Here is a 20,706-nt window from a genome sequence, read left to right as displayed (position 1 = left end):
GAAGTTGGAGCATGGGGAGATGGGAGCGCGTGATATTTTTCCGTACGTGATAAACTGAGTGGTGTCTCTATTTTTTTAGAAGTTGCCAGCGACCGTGCAATGGAACCAGCGGCAACAGGAAAGAAAAAGGAAAGCTGGTAATAGAGGCCCAATGGTCAGTGGCCGTAACTCGAAATGTTCCCGATCCCATCGCCGATAAGAATACCCGTACCGAGGACGTGACCCCCACGGCCACCACCTGCAAAGCAACCACCCGCCCGCCGACGATTCGATCCCCCTACCCGGTTCACCCCAACCGCTCCGCCGCCGTCGCCGCCGGAGAGTGGGAGGAAGGGCCGGAGGGGGAGGGGCTGCCCGTCGACGAGATGAAGGAGGTGGTGCTCCACGTGTACGACGTGACCAACAGCGACTCCGAAAAGACCAACAACACCATCCTCCAGATCAACCGCATCTTCAAGGACCGCATCGGCCTCGGCGGCATCTTCCACAGCGCCGTCCAGGTCCTCCCCCCTGCGCCCCCGCTCGCCCGGATCCCGGCGACGTATTCTGCCTGCTTGCCCCTTCTTCCTCCAGATCCCCAATTCTCATTTCCCGATGTGTCGCGTGCAGGTCTATGGCGAGGAGGAGTGGTCGTTCGGGTTCTGCGAGAACGGCAGCGGGGTGTTCAGCTGCCCCGTGAGCAAGAACCCCATGTACACATACCGCGAGCGCATCGTCCTCGGGGAGACGGAGTGCACCATAGCCACCGTGAACAGGATCCTGCGCGAGCTCAGCCGCGACTGGCCAGGGCACTCCTACGACCTCCTCTCCAGGAACTGCAACCACTTCTGCGACGTGCTCTGCGACAGGCTCGGCGTCCCCAAGCTTCCAGGTAAAGAATCGGAGGAGTTTTATCTTTTTGTTGCGAAATCGAGGAAATTAGGAGCTTTGTTCTTCTGATTAGCCACTGGAGTGGTAGTAGTCAGTACCGATAGGTGGATTACAAATGTATATCTGGCCCTGAAAGGACACCAAATCTCTGGTGGTAAAAGTAATTCACAACTTTATCGATGCCGTCAAATCGATAGGAGGATTCCAGTTTAGCTAATGAGGTTGGCTTGACTAGGAAAATAAAATGAAATTGAATTGGATGATGTGGTGACGCTGAGCCTTTCGCGGATAGTTTGGGGATAGTTTTCAGCTAGCAGATAGTCAGAATGTCTGTTTATGCATTTCACCTTGTATCTTTCAACTACGTTGCTGGTTAATCGCAACCGTTAAACGGGAACCAGTAGCAAAAAGGAAGAAAAATTAAAGCTGGTAGCAGGGGCCCAATAGTCAGTGATCGTAACTCGAAATGTTTCTGTTCCCATCACCATATTGTTTAGCTAATTGCTGTGGTAGAAGCCAAGGGCATAGAGTTTCGTATATTGCTACTCAGCTGATCGGTGATGTTGAAGTGTTCAACTTCAGCTTCAGGAGTGGAGTGGACTTGTTTGAGAGCTGATGATCGGTTGTGCAGATTAAGCGGAAGGGATTGTGTTATCTCGAAGGTGTTAAATGTCTTGGGAGGAGAGTGGATGTGGCTGGAAAGAGTGGTGCGGGGTATAAGGACTATTTAGCTAATATTGCTTTCACTTGAAGTTGTCAATTGTCTTACAAGTAGAGGAGATTCACCTCAACATGATAGGACTGGTGCCCATGGCCTTTTAAGACCATGAGGAGCTATCTATCTTCCGCTGGAACTCTATATTAGCTTGTACAACGTGCAAGGCTCAGTTTACGTTGCTGAACTGTGCTGCCTGAAACTTGTTTTGCGATCTGATTTGGAATAGTAAGAAAAACAGGGAAAAAACTAGTTAACCAAATACTACCTCCGTCCCATATTAATTGACACTCAAACGGATGTATCTAGACATATTTCAGTGCTAGATACATCTGTTTGAGCGTCAATTAATTTGGGACGGAGGGAGTAATAAATAGTCAAAAACTTGTTGGGCAAATGGGGTTATCGTAATCCACTGCTACGCCATGTGTGATCTAAGTGTCTAGGTTTTATGAATTCTGGAGCCTGGGAGCCTTGAGTTTTTCACCATTTAGGTTTAGTAGCAGTCTAGCAGCCCATTTCTGTGTACTAGGGCCACGTGAAGTCAATTATGCTATGTTCGATTGGTTTTAGTGTGCTCGACTGGGAACTATTTTTTTTGGTTAGTACTATTATAGTATGGAAATTGGGATTTCGGAAGATAAACTGATGTTCCCTCACACCTGAAGCTTTGCTATAAGATGATTAACGTATAAAAAGTCCTTAGGATAAGATTATTAATGTGTGAAAAGTGAAAACTACATAGATATTGCATGAATATTAAGCTATATGCCACTAGACGCCTTGAGTGATGGAGAAATCATTCTTTCCCGATTGTTATCCATCTTGCTAGCATGTAGTATTCCCATTCAGATTTGAAATGACTTAACAATTGATTTATTTTTTATTTGACTGACCTGGTATATTGAACCTTGCAGGCTGGGTTAATCGTTTTGCCAATGCTGGCGATACTGCTGTGGTGGTAGCTGAGAATACAGCAGTTAAGGTGTGTATTTAATCTGTTCGTATGTGCGCCAGTCCTTTTGTCTTCTGATAGCACAACTGTTGTATTCGTCGACTACTTCCATGATTATTTGCCGTGTTACACTATCCTAACTGTTATGAGTTTAGTTCGTTCTGCGTTGCATAGATATTTCATAACAGTATCTCAGCAGTACATCATTGTTACAATCTGCAAGTTAAGGGGCATATCGACGGAGATACCAGATTTAGGCCCTGCCCTCATTTTCAAATATGGTACTTCGAAGCAATTTATTTTTGTCATAGATGTGACAAATTGTCATCGCAATTGGTTCATACCAGCCAATATCTTGGCATATAAGCAATTATGGTTTTCTTAGTCCTTGACCTCATCATTAAATCAAGGATCATTGTATTACCTCCTACCTTTTTTTGTGACTGCATGGCATGCAAAATTAGGGTTGGTTTAGTGATAGTGACTATGCAACGCAGAACGCACTGCATGTGGTCGAGTGTTAGTGCCGGCAAGTCCCGAATGTCTGAACCATGCAGCCACCATATGAATGCACAGAATTTGCGGCCATGCTGCATAATCGTTTGTTTGACTTTGTACCTGTTCTTTTCTCATATTAATGTGATGGTACAAGTAGATGTTAAAACTTAAGAAAAATGCATACTACAAGCAAGTGAAAATCAGTTTTTACCTAATCAGTTAAGTTTTTGCCAAAAAAAATAATTAGTTTGGCCTTTGCATGCTTTCTTTTTTAGTCTCGGTTCATGCCATGTCCATCTTGGATACTTGACTAATTTGAATGTACATTTATTTGCTTTTTAATATTATAATTGTGTTCTTCAATTGAACACAGCTAGCTTTAAAAGTAATGTTGCAATTATCTGTTCTATTTGGTTGTCTCGCTCTTTGCTTCCCTGATTTTTCGTACGTTTTTTGTTCATATTTTTTTCATCAAGATGCTATATGCTCGTTAAATACCCTATGCATTTATTAGTTTTTGTATTTCATGCCTTTGGATTGAAGCTTTGAAATAACGTTTACGTGTACTGTTATGGGTTCATTGTTATTCACTTATTCCATACTTTTCCCATTATCTTGCTTATACATATTGTATTGATTATTCTCCTTGACATGATTTTTCTTGTTGCGACTTTATGTTTTGCAGTTCAGGCAGGCTAAAACAGAAATTGTCAATGCTAGTAGAGTAGCATATAGATTTATGGCAGGCCTGACTTCGAAAAACCAGGCTTCCCAAGAGTCTCCGGGTGAACAAAATAGAGACAGCCCTACTTTCCAAGGAACATGGTTCAAGAATGTTGTTTCAGCTGGGGCGAAGCCATCTACAAGCGGGTCAACTCCCTCGCAAGAAGCTGATGATGCACGCCCCTTGCAGCACCAACAATCGGCAGAGCAACCAACAAGGTTGTAGCCGCTGTCACAGCAGGCCTACCGACCGTTGTATTGAAATCTGTAGTGTAACAGTAGCAAACATTTGTTCAAACTTGTTTATTCATACATGACTCTGTGTCTCTGCATTGCAACTGAAAGCATCAAATGTGAAACATACTCTTCTAGCTTGACAAGCTCACTAACCAGGCTGATAACTTCCCGAAGGTGCCCAAGAAAACACTTGCCTTCCATTTAACTAGATGCACTACTCACTAGTGACCATAGCTAAGGGAGTATGGTGGCGCCGACGTTTTGGTAGTTTAAATTAAACTGGCAAAACGTCCTATATTAGTGAACAGAGGGTGTAATTCTCACAGGTATTAAGGTCTTCTTGGATGTGGCTTTTAAATGCTTCAAGATCCTTGGAAGGCAGTCTTGTACAATTACTGGCATTTTTTCTTCCGAGGAAACACAAAGGACCTTTGCGTTTCTTTGCATTGAAAAGGAGCAAGTTCAGTTACAACCGTCGAGGACGCGCGGGATAATTACTGGCATTGGTTTGTTTGTACTCCCTCCATTCCTAAATGCAAGTCTTTGTAGAGGTTCCACTATAAACTGCATACGGATATATATAGATGCATTTTAAATTTAGATTCATTCATTTTGCTCCGTATGTAGTCCATCTAGTGAAATTTCTACAAAGACTTATATTTAGAAACGGAGGGAGTAGATATACAGGCGGGTACACAGATTCAGATCCAAGCATCAACAGCAGATCAAGCGCTTGCGCTACTTCTTCCGGCCAAAATCACTGTTTTGACCTTTTTTTTTCTCCAAAATCACAATTAATCCCCTTTAAGAAAAACTGATTTAAACCTTTGTTGATGATGTCATTCACCATGACATTTGGGTTGCATGGGAGGCGTCATGGTCCATGGCATTTACCTCCGCAGGACATGGCGTCTCTGGTGTGAGACGAATGGCCACATGTCTCTTTCCTCCCTGATTGTTGCCTCTCGCTGAGGCAGCTGCGGGTAGAAAAGTGGATACAGATAAAGTCCATTGAACCATCAGGCACTCATTAGCTGATTATTTCTCCATCTCCAACGAGCTGCAGTCTCCCATCCTTTTTTTCTGAAACAAGACAAAAGACTTCTATTTTCATTGATTAAGAAGAAGGTTTAGACATAAGCCGTGAGACGGCAAAAAGAAAAATGTCTACTCTCACTACATAACAGTACTAAACTGTTTGGCTCCCGCCAAAGACCAGAGATGGGGCTCCTCTTTGATTTTTGCGATAACAATGGAGGTCGAGGCAGAGACTTTAAAAAAATTCTTGCATTGCGCTCCTTCCAAATTTCCCACGAGACAAGCATCATCAAGGAGGCGATGGCCTTCCTGCAGCCACTTCCACCATTAACCACCTTGAGCCACCAATCTCTAACTGAGTCTTTATGACGCCAATTCATTGGCGAGGAGTCAAGGATGCCAAGCCAAGTGCAAATTTCGATCCAAATCCGGACAGTGAACCTACATTGGAATAGAAGGTGAGCAGTAAATTCTTGCACTTGCTTGCAAAGAGGGCACAAATTGCAGCTTGGCCAGCCTCGCCGCAGTAAACGATCGGCTGTCCAAACACGATTTTGGAAGATCAACCAAGCAAAAAATTTGCACTTCAGTGGAGCCCACATCTTCCAGATTGTAGCATTCATTGGACAAAAGGAGAGACGGGCAAATTGCGCATGTAAGCCGAGGAGGCGGAGTACTCGCCACTGTTTGTGAACTTCCAAGTTATGGTGTCTTGGCTTCCCTGGTTGAGGGTTACATCAGCAAGCATCCCCCACAGGGTTGCAAATTCCTGAATATGGGCCAAGGTTAGCCCCTGCTGAGTGTAAATGCGGCGGATCCAAAGGCTATTGTCAAGAGCTTTCCTGACCAGGCATGTTTTCTTTTTTGATAACTCAAAAAATCTTTGGTGCAATGTCTTTAGGCCGGAGGCCGTCCAGCCATGGAGATTCCCAGAACTTAGCCTTGTTTCCATCTCTGATGCACACCCGTGTGGCAGCGGCGAAGAGATATTTGTCATTGCTAATACAAGGCGTTCCTGAGCCAGACCAAGTCTTAGGTGGATCATCCCATTTGTGCCAGAGCCAATGCAAGTGTAGCGCAGTTGCAAACTTCTGGAGGTTGAGCACTCCTAGTCCACCATAAATCTTGGGCTTGCAGACGAGGTCCCAATTAACCTTGCACTTTCCGCCGGTCACCTTATCACAACCCGCCCAAAGGTAGGCACGCCGGAGGCTATCTATCTTCTTCATCACTTCAACCGGAAGTTCAAGGGGCGTTAGGTGGTAAATGGCAATGACAGTGAGCACGACCTTGACCAAAATAATGCGCCCCAACGTAGCCACATGCATAGCCGACCAAGGTGGAAGCTTTCCAACCACCTTGTCCTCCAAATACTGAAAGTGGATGCGCTTTAGTCTTGTGACCGACAACGGAAGACCAAGATGTCGCATGGGGAAGGTAGTCCGGACCGCCAGGAAGGCCCGCAAAATGTCGTCAAGGTCGATGTTGCCGCAACAAATGTGCGCCACAAGGCTTTTGGTGCAGTTGATGACCAAGCCGGTAACCTCCCCAAAGGAGCTCAGAGTCGAAGCCAAGAAGTGGATGTCTTCCTTGATCGGTGCAACAAAAATAGCAGCATCGTCCGCATACAAGGATGCACAGATGGGCCGACCACGAAGAGTGTTGGGGAACGTGGTAATTTCAAAAAAATTCCTACGTACACGCAAGATCATGGTGATGCATAGCAACGAGAGGGGTAGTGTATCTTCATACCCTTGAATATCGCTAAGCGGAAGCGTTTATCAACGCGGTTGATGTAGTCGTACGTCTTCATGATCCGACCGATCCAAGTATCGAACGCACGTCACCTCCGAGTTCTGCACACGTTCAGCTCGATGACGTCCTCGCCTTCTTGATCCAGCAAGACATGCGAAGTAGTAGATTAGTTTCGGCAGCACGACGACGTGGTGACAGTGTTGGTGAAGAACAATCTCCGCAGGGCTTCGCCTAAGCACTATGGAAACTATGACGGAGGATAAACTAGAGGGGACGGGGTTGCCGGCACACGACTTGGTGTTTCTTGATGTCTCTTTGGTGCTAGCCCTGCCCCTCTATTTATATGTTGAGCCTTGGGGTCGAAACTTGGAGTAAAAGCCTCCACAAAGTCGGTTTCACCCGAAAGGCAAGAGTCCTTCTCGGACTCCAGGGCCAGACGCCAGGGTTCCCGGCATCTAGACCCAGATGCCAGGGACCCTGGCGTCTGGCCCCTGGACTCCACAAAACTTTCTTTTGCGCTTTCCAAAAACCTCATGGGCTTTCCCCTTTGGCCCAAATAAAGTGTTCTCGTACCCAAACATTTCGGGAAACATCCGGAACCCCTTTCGGTGAATTCCGGAACCCTTCCGGAGACCAAACACTATTATCCCATATATAAATCTTTATCTATGGACCATTCCGGAGTTCCTCGTCATGTCCGTGATCATATCCGGGACTCCGAACAACATTCAGTCACCAACATACATAACTCATATAATATTATATCGTCAATGAACGTTAAGCGTGCGGACCCTACGGGTTCGAGAACTATGTAGACATGACCGAGACATCTCTCTGGTCAATAACCAATAGCGGAACCTGGATGCCCATATTGGCTCCTACATATTCTACGAAGATCTTTATCGGTCGAACCGCATAACAACATACATTGTTCCCTTTGTCACCGGTATGTTACTTGCCCGAGATTCGATCGTAGGTATCTCAATACCTAGTTCAATCTCGTTACTGGCAAGTCTCTTTACTCATTCCGTAATGCATCATCCCGCAACTAACTTATTAGCTACATTGCTTGCAAGGTTTATAGTGATGTGCATTACCGAGAGGGCCCAGAGATACCTCTCCGACAATCGGAGTGACAAATCCTAATCTCAAAATACGCCAACTCAACAAGTACCTTCGGAGACACCTGTAGAGCACCTTTATAATCACCCAGTTACGATCTGACGTTTGGTAGCACACAAAGTGTTCCTCCGGTAAACGGGGGTTGCATAATCTCATAGTCGTAGGAACATGTATAAGTCATGAAGAAAGCAATAGCAATATACTAAACGATCAAGTGCTAAGCTAACGGAATGGGTCAAGTCAATCACATCATTCTCTAATGATGTGATCCTGTTAATCAAATGACAACTCATGTCTATGGCTAGGAAACTTAACCATCTTTGATTCAACGAGCTAGTCAAGTAGAGGCATACTAGTGACATTATGTTTGTCTATGTATTCACACATGTACTAAGTTTCCGGTTAATACAATTCTAGCATGAATAATAAAAATTTATCATGATATGAGGAAATAAATAATAACTTTATTATTGCCTCTAGGGCATATTTCCTTCAGTCTCCCACTTGCACTAGAGTCGATAATCTAGTTCACATCACCATGTGATTTAACACCAATATCCACATCTGTATGTGGTTAACACCCATAGTTCACATCGTCATGTGACCAACACCCGAAGGGTTTACTAGAGTCAATAATCTAGTTCATATCGCTATGTGATTAACACCCAAAGAGTACTAAGGTATGATCATGTTTTGCTCGTGAGAGAAGTTTAGTCAACGGGTCTGTCACATACAGAGCCGTATGTATTTTGCAAATATTTTATGTCTACAATGCTCTGCACGGAGCTACTCTAGCTAATTGCTCCCAATTTCAATATGTATCTAGATCGAGACTTAGAGTCATCCAGATCGGTGTCAAAGTTTGCATCGACGTAACTCTTTACGACGAACTCTTTATCACCTCCATAACCGAGAAATATTTCCTTAGTCTTCACTAAGGATAATTTTGACCGCTGTCGATTGATCTACCCTTAGATCACTATTGTACTCCCTTGCCAAACTCACTGTAGGGTATACAATAGATCTGGTACACATCATGGCATACTTTATAGAACCTATGACTGGGGCATAGGGAATGACTTTTCATTCTCTTTCTATTTTCTGCCATGGTCGGGTTTTGAGTCTTACTCAACTTCACACCTTGCAACACAGGCAAGAACTCCTTCTTTGACTGTTCCATTTTGAACTACTTCAAAATCCTATCAAGGTATGTACTCATTGAAAAATCTTATCAAGTGTCTTGATCTATCTCTATAGATCTTGATGCACAATGTGTAAGCAGCTTCACCGAGGTCTTTTATTTTGAAAAATTCTTATTCAAGTATCCTTTTATGCTATCCAGAATTTCTATATCATTTCCAATCAACAATATGTCGTCTACATATAATATCAGAAATGCTATAGAGCTCCCACTCACTTTCTTGTAAATACAGGCTTCTCCAAAAGTCTGTATAAAACCATATGCTTTGATCACACCATCAAAGCGTTTATTCCAACTCCGAGAGGCTTGCACCAGTCCATAAATGGATCGCTGGAGCTTGCACACTTTGTTAGCACCTTTTGGATCGACAAAACCTTCTGTTTGCATCATATACAACTCTACTTCTAGAAATCCATTCAGGAATGCAGTTTTGACATCCATTTGCCATATTTCATAATCATAAAATGCGGCAATTGCTAACATGATTCGGACAGACTTAAGCATCGATATGAGTGAGAAAATCTCATCGTATTCAGCACCTTGAACTTGTCGAAAAACTTTTTGCGACAAGTCGAGCTTTGTATATAGTAACACTACTACCAGCGTCTGTCTTCCTCTTGAGGATCCATTTATTTTCTATGGCTTGCCGATCATCGAGCAAGTCCACCAAAGTCCACACTTTGTTCTCATATATGGACCCCATCTTAGATTTCATGGCCTTCAAGCCATTTCGCGGAATCTGGGCTCATCATCACTTCCTCATAGTTCGTAGGTTCATCATGGTCTAGTAACATGACTTCAGAATAGGATTACAGTACCACTCTGGTGCGGATCTTAATCTGGAAGATCTATAAAGTTTGGTAGTAACTTGATCTGAAGCTTCATGATCATCATCATTAGCTTCCTCACTAATTGGTGTAGGAATCACTAGAACTGATTTCTGTGATAAACTACTTTTCAATTCGGGAGAAGGTACAATTACCTTATCAAGCTCTACTTTCCTCCCACTCACTTCTTTCAAGAGAAACTCCTTTTCTAGAAAGGATCCATCTTAGCAACGAATATCTTGCCTTCGGATCTGTGATAGAAGGTGTACCCAACAATTTCCTTTGGGTATTCTATGAAGACGCACTTCTCCGATTTAGATTTGAGCCTATCAGGTTGAAACTTTTTCACATAAGCATCGCAGCCCCAAACTTTAGGAAATGACAACTTTGATTTCTTGCCAAACCACAGTTCATAAGGCGTCGTCTCAATGGATTTTGATGGTGCCCTATTTAAAGTGAATGCAGCTATCTTTAATGCATAACCCCAAAATGATAGTGGTAAATCGGTAAGATACATCATAGATCGCACCATATCCAATAAAGTGCGGTTACGACTTTCAGACACACCATTACGCTGTGGTGTTCCATGTGGCGTGAGCTGTGAAACTATTCCACATTGTTTTGAATGAAGGCCAAACTTGTAACTCAAATATTCTCCTCTACGATCAGAATGTAGAAACTTTATTTTCTTGTTATGATGATTGTCCACTTCACTCTGAAATTCTTTGAACTTTTCAAATGTTTCAGACTTGTGCTTCATTAAGTAGATATACTCATATGTGCTCAAATAATCCGTGAAGGTCAGAAAATAACGATACCCGCCACGAGCATCAACACTCATTGGACCGCATACATCGGTATGTATTATTTCTAACAAGTCAGTAGCTCGTTCATTATTCCGGAGAACGGAGTTTTAGTCATCTTGCCCAAAAGGCACGGTTCGCAAGAATCAAATGATTCATAACCAAATGATTCCAAAAATCCATCTTTATGGAGTTTCTTCATGCGCTTTACACCGATATGACCCAAATGGCAGTGCCACAAATAAGTTGCACTATCATTATCAACTTTGCATCTTTTGGCATCAATATTATGAATATGTGTATCACTACGATCGACATCCAACAAACTATTTTCATTGGGTGTATGACCATCGAAGGCTTTATTCATGAAAACAGAACAACAATTATTCTCTGACTTTAAATGAATAACCATATTGCAATAAACATGATCAAATCATATTCATGCTCAACGCAAACTCCAAATAACATTTATTTAGGTTTAACACTAATCCCGAAAGTATAGGGAGTGTGTGATGATGATCATATCAATCTTGGAACCACTTCCAACATACATCGTCACTTCACCCTCAACTAGTCTCTGTTTATTCTGTAACTCCTGTTTCGAGTTACTAATTTTTAGCAACCGAACAAGTATCAAATACCCAGGGGCTACTGTAAACACTAGTAAGGTACATATCAATAACCTGTATATGAAATATACCCTTGTTCACTTTGACATCCTTCTTTTCCACCAAATATTCAGGGCATTTCCGCTTCTAGTGACCATTTCCTTTGCAGTAGAAGCACTCAGTTTCAGGCTTTAGTCTAGCTTTGGGATTCTTCACGGAAGTGACAACTTGCTTGCCATTCTACATGAAGTTCCCTTTCTATCCCTTTGCCCTTTTCTTGAAACTATGGTCTTGTTAATCATCAACACTTGATGCTCTTTCTTGATGTCTACCTTCATTGATTTCATCATCATGAAAAGCTCGGGAATCGTTTTTGTCATCCCTTGCATACTATAGTTCATCATGAAGTTCTTCTAACTTGGTGATGGTGACTAGAGAACTCTATCAATCACTATCTTATCTAGAAGATTAACTCCCACTTGATTCAAGCGATTGTAGTACTCAGACAATCTGAGCACATGCTCACTGCTTGAGCTATTGTCCTCCATCTTTTAGCTATAGAACTTGTTAGAGACTTCATATCTCTCAACTCGGGTATTTGCTTGAAATATTAACTTCAACTCCTGGAACATCTCATATGGTCCATGGCGTTCAAAACATCTTTGAAGTCCCGATTCTAAGCCGTTAAGCATGGTGCACTAAACTATCAAGTAGTCATCATATTGAGCTAGCCAAACGTTCATAACGTCTGCATCTGCTCTTGCAATAGGTCTATCAACTAGCGGTGCATCAAGGACATAATTCTTCTATGCAACAATGAGGATAAACCTCAGATCACAGACCAAGTCTGCATCATTGCTACTATCATCTTTCAACTTAGTTTTCTCTAGGAACATATAAAAATATAGGGAAGCAACAACGCGAGCTATTGATCTACAACATAATTTGCAAAATACTATCAGGACTAAGTTCATGATAAATTAAAGTTCAATTAATCATATTACTTAAGAACTCCCACTTAGATAGACATCCCTCTAATCATCTGAGTGATCACGTGATCCAAATCAACTAAACCATGTCCGATCATCACGTGAGATGGAGTAGTTTTCAATGGTGAACATCACTATGTTGATCATATCTACTATATGATTCACGCTCGACCTTTCGGTCTCAGTGTTCCAAGGCCATATCTGTATATGCTAGGCTCGTCAAGTTTAACCCGAGTATTCCGCGTGTGCAACTATTTTGCACCTGTTGTATTTGAACATAGAGCCTATCACACCCAATCATCACGTGGTGTCTCAGCACGAAGAACTTTCGCAACGGTGCATACTCAGGGAGAAAACTTATACCTTGAAATTTAGTGAGAGATCATCTTATAATGCTACCGTCAATCAAAGCAAAATAAGATGCATAAAGGATAAACATCACATGCAATCAATATAAGTGATATGATATGTCCATCATCATCTTGTGCTTGTGATCACCATCTCCGAAGCACCGTCATGATCACCATCGTCACCGACGCGACATCTTGATCTTCATCGTAGCATCGTTGTCGTTTCGCCACCTATTGCTTCTACAACTATCGCTACCGCTTAGTGATAAAGTAAAGCAATTACAGGGCGATTGCATTGCATACAATAAAGTGACAACCATATGGCTCCTGCCAGTTGCCGATAACTTTGTTACAAAACATGTGTCACGCCCAATATGCGATACTATCCTAAAGAGACTCGAAGGTCCCACCAAGGATAGAACCGCATATTGAAACACTTTTGCAAGGTGGATATCATTACATCAACATTACATAATAGATGGGGATACATACAAGAGGCAAAAATGCCACACGAATACAACATCACGATACATAAGAGTAACATCCGACTACGGATGAAACATAAACAGAAACTCAAACGACATCCACCCTGCTAGCCCAGGCTGCCGACCTGGAACCTATCCCCTGATCGAAGAGGCAGAAGAAGAACTCAACGCAAGCAAGCATCACTCTCGCGTCATGATCATCGCATAACCTGTACCTGCAACTGTTGTTGTAGTAATCTGTGAGCCACGAGGTCTCAGCAATCCCATTACCATGGGTATCAAGACTAGCAAAGCTTAAAGGGAATGGAAGGGGTAAAGTGGTGAGGCTGCAGCGGCGACTAAGCATATATATGGTGGCTAACATACGCAAATAAGAGCGAGAAGAGAGCAAACAGAACGGTCGTGAAGCTAGCAATGATCAAGAAGTGATCCTGAACCCCTACTTATGTCAAACATAACCCAGAAACCGTGTTCACTTCCCGGACTCTGCCGAAAAGGGACCATCACGGCTACACACGCGGTTGATGCGTTTTAATTCGGATTTGGTGTCAAGTTATCTACAACCGGACATTAACAAATTGCCATCTGCCTATAACCGCAGGCACGTCTTTCGAAAGATTATACCCTGCAGGGGTGTCCCAACTTAGCCCATGACAAGCTCTCACGATCAACGAAGGATATACCTTCTCCCAGGAAGACTCGATCAGACTCGGAATCCCGGTTTACAAGACATTTCGACAATGGTAAAACAAGACCAGCAAAGCCACCCAATGCGCCGACAATCCCGATAGGAGCTGCACATATCTCGTTCTCAGGGCAACATCGGATAAGTCAAGCTACGAGTAAAACTAGAATTCGAGTTTCCCCGAGGTGGCCCCGCAGGCTGCTCAGTTCGGACCAACACTTAGACAAGCACTGGCCCCGGGGGGGGGGGGCTAAAATAAAGATGACCCTTAGGTTAATTACTCCCAAGGGAAATATAGGTGGTGGTGAGGCAAATGGTAAAACCAATGTTGGGCCTTGCTGGAGGAGTTTTATTCAAAGCGAATTGTCAAGGGGGTCCCATAAATCACGCAACCGCGTAAGGAACGCAAAATCCGGGAACATAACACTAGTATGACGGGAACTAGGGCGGCAAGAGTGGAACAAAACACCAGGCATAAGGCCGAGTCTTCCACCCTTTACCAAATATATAGATGCATTAATTAAATAAGAGATATTGTGATATCCCAACATAATCCTGTCCACCATGGAGCAATCTTAAACTTCACCTGCAACTAGCAACGCTATAAGAGGGGCTGAGCAAAGCGGTCACATAGCCAAGCAACGGTTTGCTAGGAATGGTGTCAAAGGTTAGAGGTTCATGGCAATTTGGGAGGCTAGATGAGCAAAAGATAGGTAACGCAGCATAGCGATAGAACGTAGCAACTAGCATAGCAATGATAGTAGTGAGATCCAGGGTAGCGGTCATCTTGCCTGAAATCCCGCAAGGAAGAAGAACGAGTCCATGAAGAAGACGAACAGATGAAGCCGAATCAAGCGTAGACGAACGAATCCTCACGATCGCAACGAAACGGGAACTATCGAGAAGAAGCACACAACATAGTAAACACACCACACATAGACAAGACATGATGCACAACAAGCATGATGCAAGACAAGACTACATGAAGCTACTCATGGTAGGAGATGATGCAAACAAGAGCAACACATCAAAGCAAGTTTAAATGAGGCCGGGAACAACATATAACAACTCCGGTAAGTCCTCATATGCATATTTCGAAATTGGTCCAGATCTGAATAAACCTTATGTTCAAGTTGTTAAACAGCAAGTTAAGATGCACCACGATGATCTACACAAGATTCTAGTGAAGTTACATATAAAGTTCATTAGATTTGGAGATACGGCCTAGAAGATATGAGCAAAACAAGTTAAACATGGCATTGACGCAAAATGCATACAAACATCAAGCAAACACCTCAAAACAAGGATGCAACATGATAATATGAAACTACATGCAAAAACAAGGAAGTTTCATATAGAGCACACTCAAAATGGAGCAACGGTTCAACACACACACGCTATACAAGTTTAAAGGACAAGCTGTCCAAAACAGCAACTAGGCATATTGCAAGCATCACAACAATATGCTACAGCACCTCAACATAATAACAAAAGACATGGGCATGATGTACATGTAAAGCATAACAAAACATGAACACTGAGCTATCTCCAGAAACTACTAGAACATGCTCAAACACACATGGCAAGATTGCAAATAATAACAGTTCAGACTTTGCAGAAAATAACATCAGGTTGCAATGTTTAGAGCTATCAAACAACATGCTACAGGAACTTATCATGGCAAACAAAGTCATGGCACGAAACTAGTAAATGCATAGAACAAAAGTCCCTTACTGACTATGAGCCAAAAAGGATCAGAAGATATGATGGCACCCATGTAAACATGGCAAGTTATAATACAGATTCCAACATGGTAGGAACAACGATAAGTAAGCATGTTGGTGAGCTTGTACCACTCACCACAGAGCAATAAATAGCATGGCAAGGCAACAAACAGTAAGAAGACATGTTTATGAAGGTAAGAATGGCAAGAGCAAGTTCATAGGATGCATGGATCACTAGAAACAATCATGGCAACAACTGAACTTAATGTTAACAGGCTGACAGCAACATTATTTAGCAACTTTGGAGCAAGTTTACAACAAGCTACAGCTGTCTATAAATGCAACCAGGGTCATGGATGGATAGAGCATGACATGTATAACAAAACACCCTTAGTGAACATCTCCAGATTATGCATAAAATGACTTGTAGCAGCAGGTTTACATAGCATCACGAAATAACAGATTCAGCCTAGCAAAACAGCAACAACAAGTACCCTACTTAACAAGCTCGATTCACTCAGCACAAGTCATTGCATGACAAGATAAGCATAGCATCAACAAGAAGACATTTTTATGAAACAAACCAAGGCAAGAACAAGTTCATAGCATGCAAGGATCAACTACAACAACCTTGGCAAAATTGAATAACATGTAAACAATCTGCCAGGAAACATTTTGTAGCAAAAGTAGAGCACGAAAAAGACATTCTAGGCTACTCCATAATTACAAACAGGGGCATGAATGGATAGAGAAAAACCATATGTTCAAAACACCCTTACTGAAGTATCTCAAAATATGCATGGATCTCTTTGTAGCATCATGTTTACATGGCATAAAAATAACAGCAGAACAGGGACTGAAATCAGCAACATCACGAAGCCTAGTTTGCATGCTTGTTTTAGTCACCACATTGATCACAAAAATACATGGTAAGAACCTCTGTAAATAAGACATGGCATAGTTCAAAACACATGTAGACATAAACCTCATAGGATGCACACATCAAACATGGCAAAAATGACAAATGCACACATTCTGTTAAGAAACAGGAACTAACATTATGAAGCACTCTTGCAACGATGATTCAGGCATCAAGATGAACTCAAATGAACATGATGCAATTGAATGAAATGAAGTACTCGTCGAGCTGAACAATTAGACATATTACACGCACGAAACAAATCAGTATGCTAGGAGATATGATGCGATGAACATGGCATAATAATGTCAAAATATTTCGGGACTTAGCAGTTTTAACAGTGAGCGTAAAATACTAATAGATGCACAGGGCGCTGGATAGAGGCAAGGCTCACCCATGGGCTCGGCCCGGAAGCGGGAAGGGGGATGGCTAAGCCTGGAGGCCAGCTGGGCCGAGGAGGGGTCGCGGGGCCCACGCGTGCACCAGGCCAGCCCGAACGGGCGCTCTCCTCTTCCTCGATCCCCTCTGGATCGAGGGAGGCAGGGGCAGTAGCGGTCAACGGCGATGCGGGAGGCACGACGGGGAGGCAAGAAACCGGCGGGGAAGGCGAGGCACGACCGGGATCTGCCAGATCCGGTGGTGGGGAACCCGTTCCCGGGGTTTGCGGCGCCGAAGGTGAAGATCCAGCGAGCTTGGGCGCCGGCTTCCATGGCAGATGCTTCCAAGACAGAAAGAAAGAGAGTTGTTAGAGATGGGGGGAACGACAAGGGGAGAGGGAGGAGAAACCGAGAGGGGCCGGAGGAGACCTGGCCTGGACGTCACCGGCGACGAGGCGCTGGTCGCCTGCGGGGATCGGGCGCGGGCAGAGCGAAGGCGGAGCTCGGGGCGCGGGGGAGTTGCGGGCGTGCAGCGGCGGCTCAGGCCCACTTAGGCCCAGGGACGGGCCGCAAATGGGCCAGGCGGGCCGCGGTGAAGTGGGGGCACTAGGAAGGCGACGTGGAGGCGGCTGAGTGGCTGCGGGGCACGGGGGTGACGACGTGGCACGCGGGGAGTGGTTGAAGGGGCGTGGCGGCGGCGCGGCCAAGTGGCGAAGGTGGTTTGGCCGGCACAGACTGCGAGGTGGGGCGGCGGCTGCGGGTTAGGGGAGAGGTTAGGGTAGGTTTAGACTAGGTTATCCAAAAATGGACTGAGGGGGGCGTTTAAATAGGAAAAGGGGCTAGGAGAGGGGGTTTTTGCTCCATTTCGGACCCTCGGATCACGATCCAATGGTCCGGATCGGAGGGGGCTTAGGTGAGGGGTTGGTGGGCTGTGTAGAAGAGTTGGGCTGAGAGGAGAGAAGAGAAGGCAGCCCGGCAACGGTTTTCGGAGACCGAAAACACCCACGAATATACTGACTATATCGCGGTTATATATTTAATGGTTGGGCAGTCAAACGAACTCCGAATGCGACGAAATTTGGCAGGCGGCCTGTCTACACTATAATAAGACCGCACACCAAGTCCCAACCCATTCCGAGAACATTTTTATGCCGCTTATAAAATAATATTTCGGAGGTGCCGCGGGCGCGGGCGAGTGTGTCCGGACTCGGAACGGACAACGGAGAGAACCGGCGGAACCCGAACGGATGCAAGTTTTGAAAAACATGTAGATGAAATGCAGATGATGACATGATAAAATGCAACACGCAAGCAAATGACATGGCAACAACGGCGAATAACTGGCAGACACCTAGCGCAACGAATCAGGGGCATTACAACATGATCATCTCATACAATAAAATTTAGCATCATGTCTTGACCATATCACATCACAACATGCCCTGGAAAAACAAGTTAGACGTCCTCTACATTGTTGTTGCAAGTTTTATGTGGCTGCTATGGGCTGAGCAAGAACCCTTCTTACCTACGCATCAAAACCACAACGATAGTTCGTCAAGTTAGTGTTGTTTTAACCTTCTCAAGGACCGGGCGTAGCCACACTCGGTTCATCTAAAGTTGGATAAACTGACACCTGCCAGCCACCTATGTGCAAAGCACGTCGGTAGAACCAGTCTCGCGTAAGTGTACGCATAATATCGGTCCGGGCCGCTTCATCCAACAATACCGCCGAACCAAAGTATGACATGCTGGTAAGCAGTATGACTTGTATCGCCCACAACTCACTTGTGTTCTACTCGTGCATATAACATCTACGCATAAAACTTGGCTCGGATGCCACTATTGGGGAACGTGGTAATTTCAAAAAAAAAAAATCCTACGTACATGCAAGATCATGGTGATGCATAGCAACGAGAGGGGGAATGTATCTTCATACCCTTGAAGATTTCTAAGCAGAAGCATTTATCAACACAGTTGATGTAGTCGTACGTCTTCATGATCCGACCGATCCAAGTACCGAACGCATGGCACCTCCGAGTTCTGCACACGTTCAGCTCGATGACGTCATCGCCTTCTTGATCCAGCAAGACGGGCGAAGTAGTAGATTAGTTCCGGCAGCACAACGGCGTGGTGACGGTGTTGGTGAAGAACAATCTCCGCAGGGCTTCGCCTAAGCACTATGGAAACTATGACGGAGGATAAACTAGAGGGGACGGGGTTGCCGACACACGGCTTGGTGTTTCTTGATGTCTCTGGTGCTAGCCCTACCCCTCTATTTATATGTTGAGCCTTGGGGTCGAAACTTGGAGTAAAAGCCTCCACAGAGTCGGTTTCACCCGAAAGGCAAGAGTCCTTCTCGGACTCCAGGGCTAGACGCCAGGGACCCTGGCGTCCGTCCCCTGGACTCCGCAAAACTTCCTTTTGCGCTTTCCAAAAACCTCATGGGATTTCCCCTTTGGCCCAAATAAAGTGTTCTCGTACCCAAACATTTCGGGAAACATCCGGAACCCCTTCCGGTGAATTTCGGAACCCTTCCGGAGACCAAACACTATTATCCCATATATAAATCTATATCTCCGGACCATTTCGGAGTTCCTCATCATGTCCATGATCATATCCGGGACTCCGAAGAACATTCGGTCACCAACATACATAACTCATATAATACTATGTCATCAATGAACGTTAAGCGTGCGGACCCTACGGGTTCGAGAACTATGTAGACATGACCGAGACATCTCTCTAGTCAATAACCAATAGCGGAACCTGGATGCCCATATTGGCTCCTACATATTCTACGAAGATCTTTATCAGTCGAACCGCATAAGAACATACGTTGTTCCCTTTGTCATCGATATGTTACTTGCCCGAGATTCGATCGTCGGTATCTCAATACCTAGTTCAATCTCGTTACCGACAAGTCTATTTACTCATTCCGTAATGCATCATCCCGCAACTAACTTATTAGCTACATTGCTTGCAAGGCTTATAGTGATGTGCATTACCGAGAGGGCCTAGAGACACCTCTCCGACAATCGGAGTGATAAATCCTAATCTCGAAATACGCCAACTCAACAAGTACCTTCGGAGACACCTGTAGAGCACCTTTTTAATCACCCAGTTACGTTGTGACGTTTGGTAGCACACAAAGTGTTCCTTTGGTAAACGGGAGTTGCATAATCTCATAGTCATAGGAACATGTATAAGTCATGAAGAAAGCAATAGCAATATACTAAACGATCAAGTGCTAAGCTAATGGAATGGGTCAAGTCAATCACATCATTCTCTAATGATGTGATCCCGTTAATCAAATGACAACTCATGTCTATGGCTAGGAAACTTAACCATCTTTGATTCAACGAGCTAGTCAAGTAGAGGCATACTAGTGACATTATGTTTGTCTATATATTCACACATGTACTAAGTTTCCGGTTAATACAATTCTAGCATGAATAATAAAAATTTATCATGATATGAGGAAATAAATAATAACTTTATTATTGTCTCTAGGGCATATTTCCTTCAAAGAGGATGCATCAGGCCTTGATCGGTAGCCTTGGTGAGGATGTGATGGAGTGGGTCAATAGCGAGGACAAAAAGCATAGGGGAGAGAGGATCCCCTTGCCGAATACCATGCCCATGCTTAATTGGATCACAAGCAACACCATTTAGCAAAACTCTAGATGAGGCCGTGGATAGGAGGGCGGAGACCCAATCTCAAAACCGGCTCGGAAACTCGTGGTGACGAAGTAAATCCATTAAATAATCCCATCTCACAGAGTCGAAAGCTTTCTTGATGTCAAGCTTGAATAGCAAGGATGGAGC

At 44.1% G+C, this 20,706-nt stretch overlaps 1 protein-coding gene across 1 annotated transcript; it reads left to right on the top strand.

The window, feature by feature from the left end:
• The first annotated feature begins 212 nt into the window (after positions 1–212).
• On the top strand, positions 213–4,146 carry LOC119337145 (deubiquitinase DESI2-like). Its single transcript, XM_037609253.1, has 4 exons — positions 213–500; positions 610–871; positions 2,503–2,570; positions 3,724–4,146. The coding sequence occupies exons 1-4, from the start codon at positions 366–368 to the stop codon at positions 3,985–3,987; spliced, it is 729 nt and encodes a 242-aa protein (XP_037465150.1). The 5' UTR covers positions 213–365; the 3' UTR covers positions 3,988–4,146.
• The last annotated feature ends 16,560 nt before the right edge of the window (positions 4,147–20,706 follow it).

Source organism: Triticum dicoccoides, chromosome 1B, assembly GCF_002162155.2.
Source record: "Triticum dicoccoides isolate Atlit2015 ecotype Zavitan chromosome 1B, WEW_v2.0, whole genome shotgun sequence".
Classification (NCBI taxonomy): domain Eukaryota; kingdom Viridiplantae; phylum Streptophyta; class Magnoliopsida; order Poales; family Poaceae; genus Triticum; species Triticum dicoccoides.
This window is presented reverse-complemented; position numbering and strand designations above follow the sequence as displayed.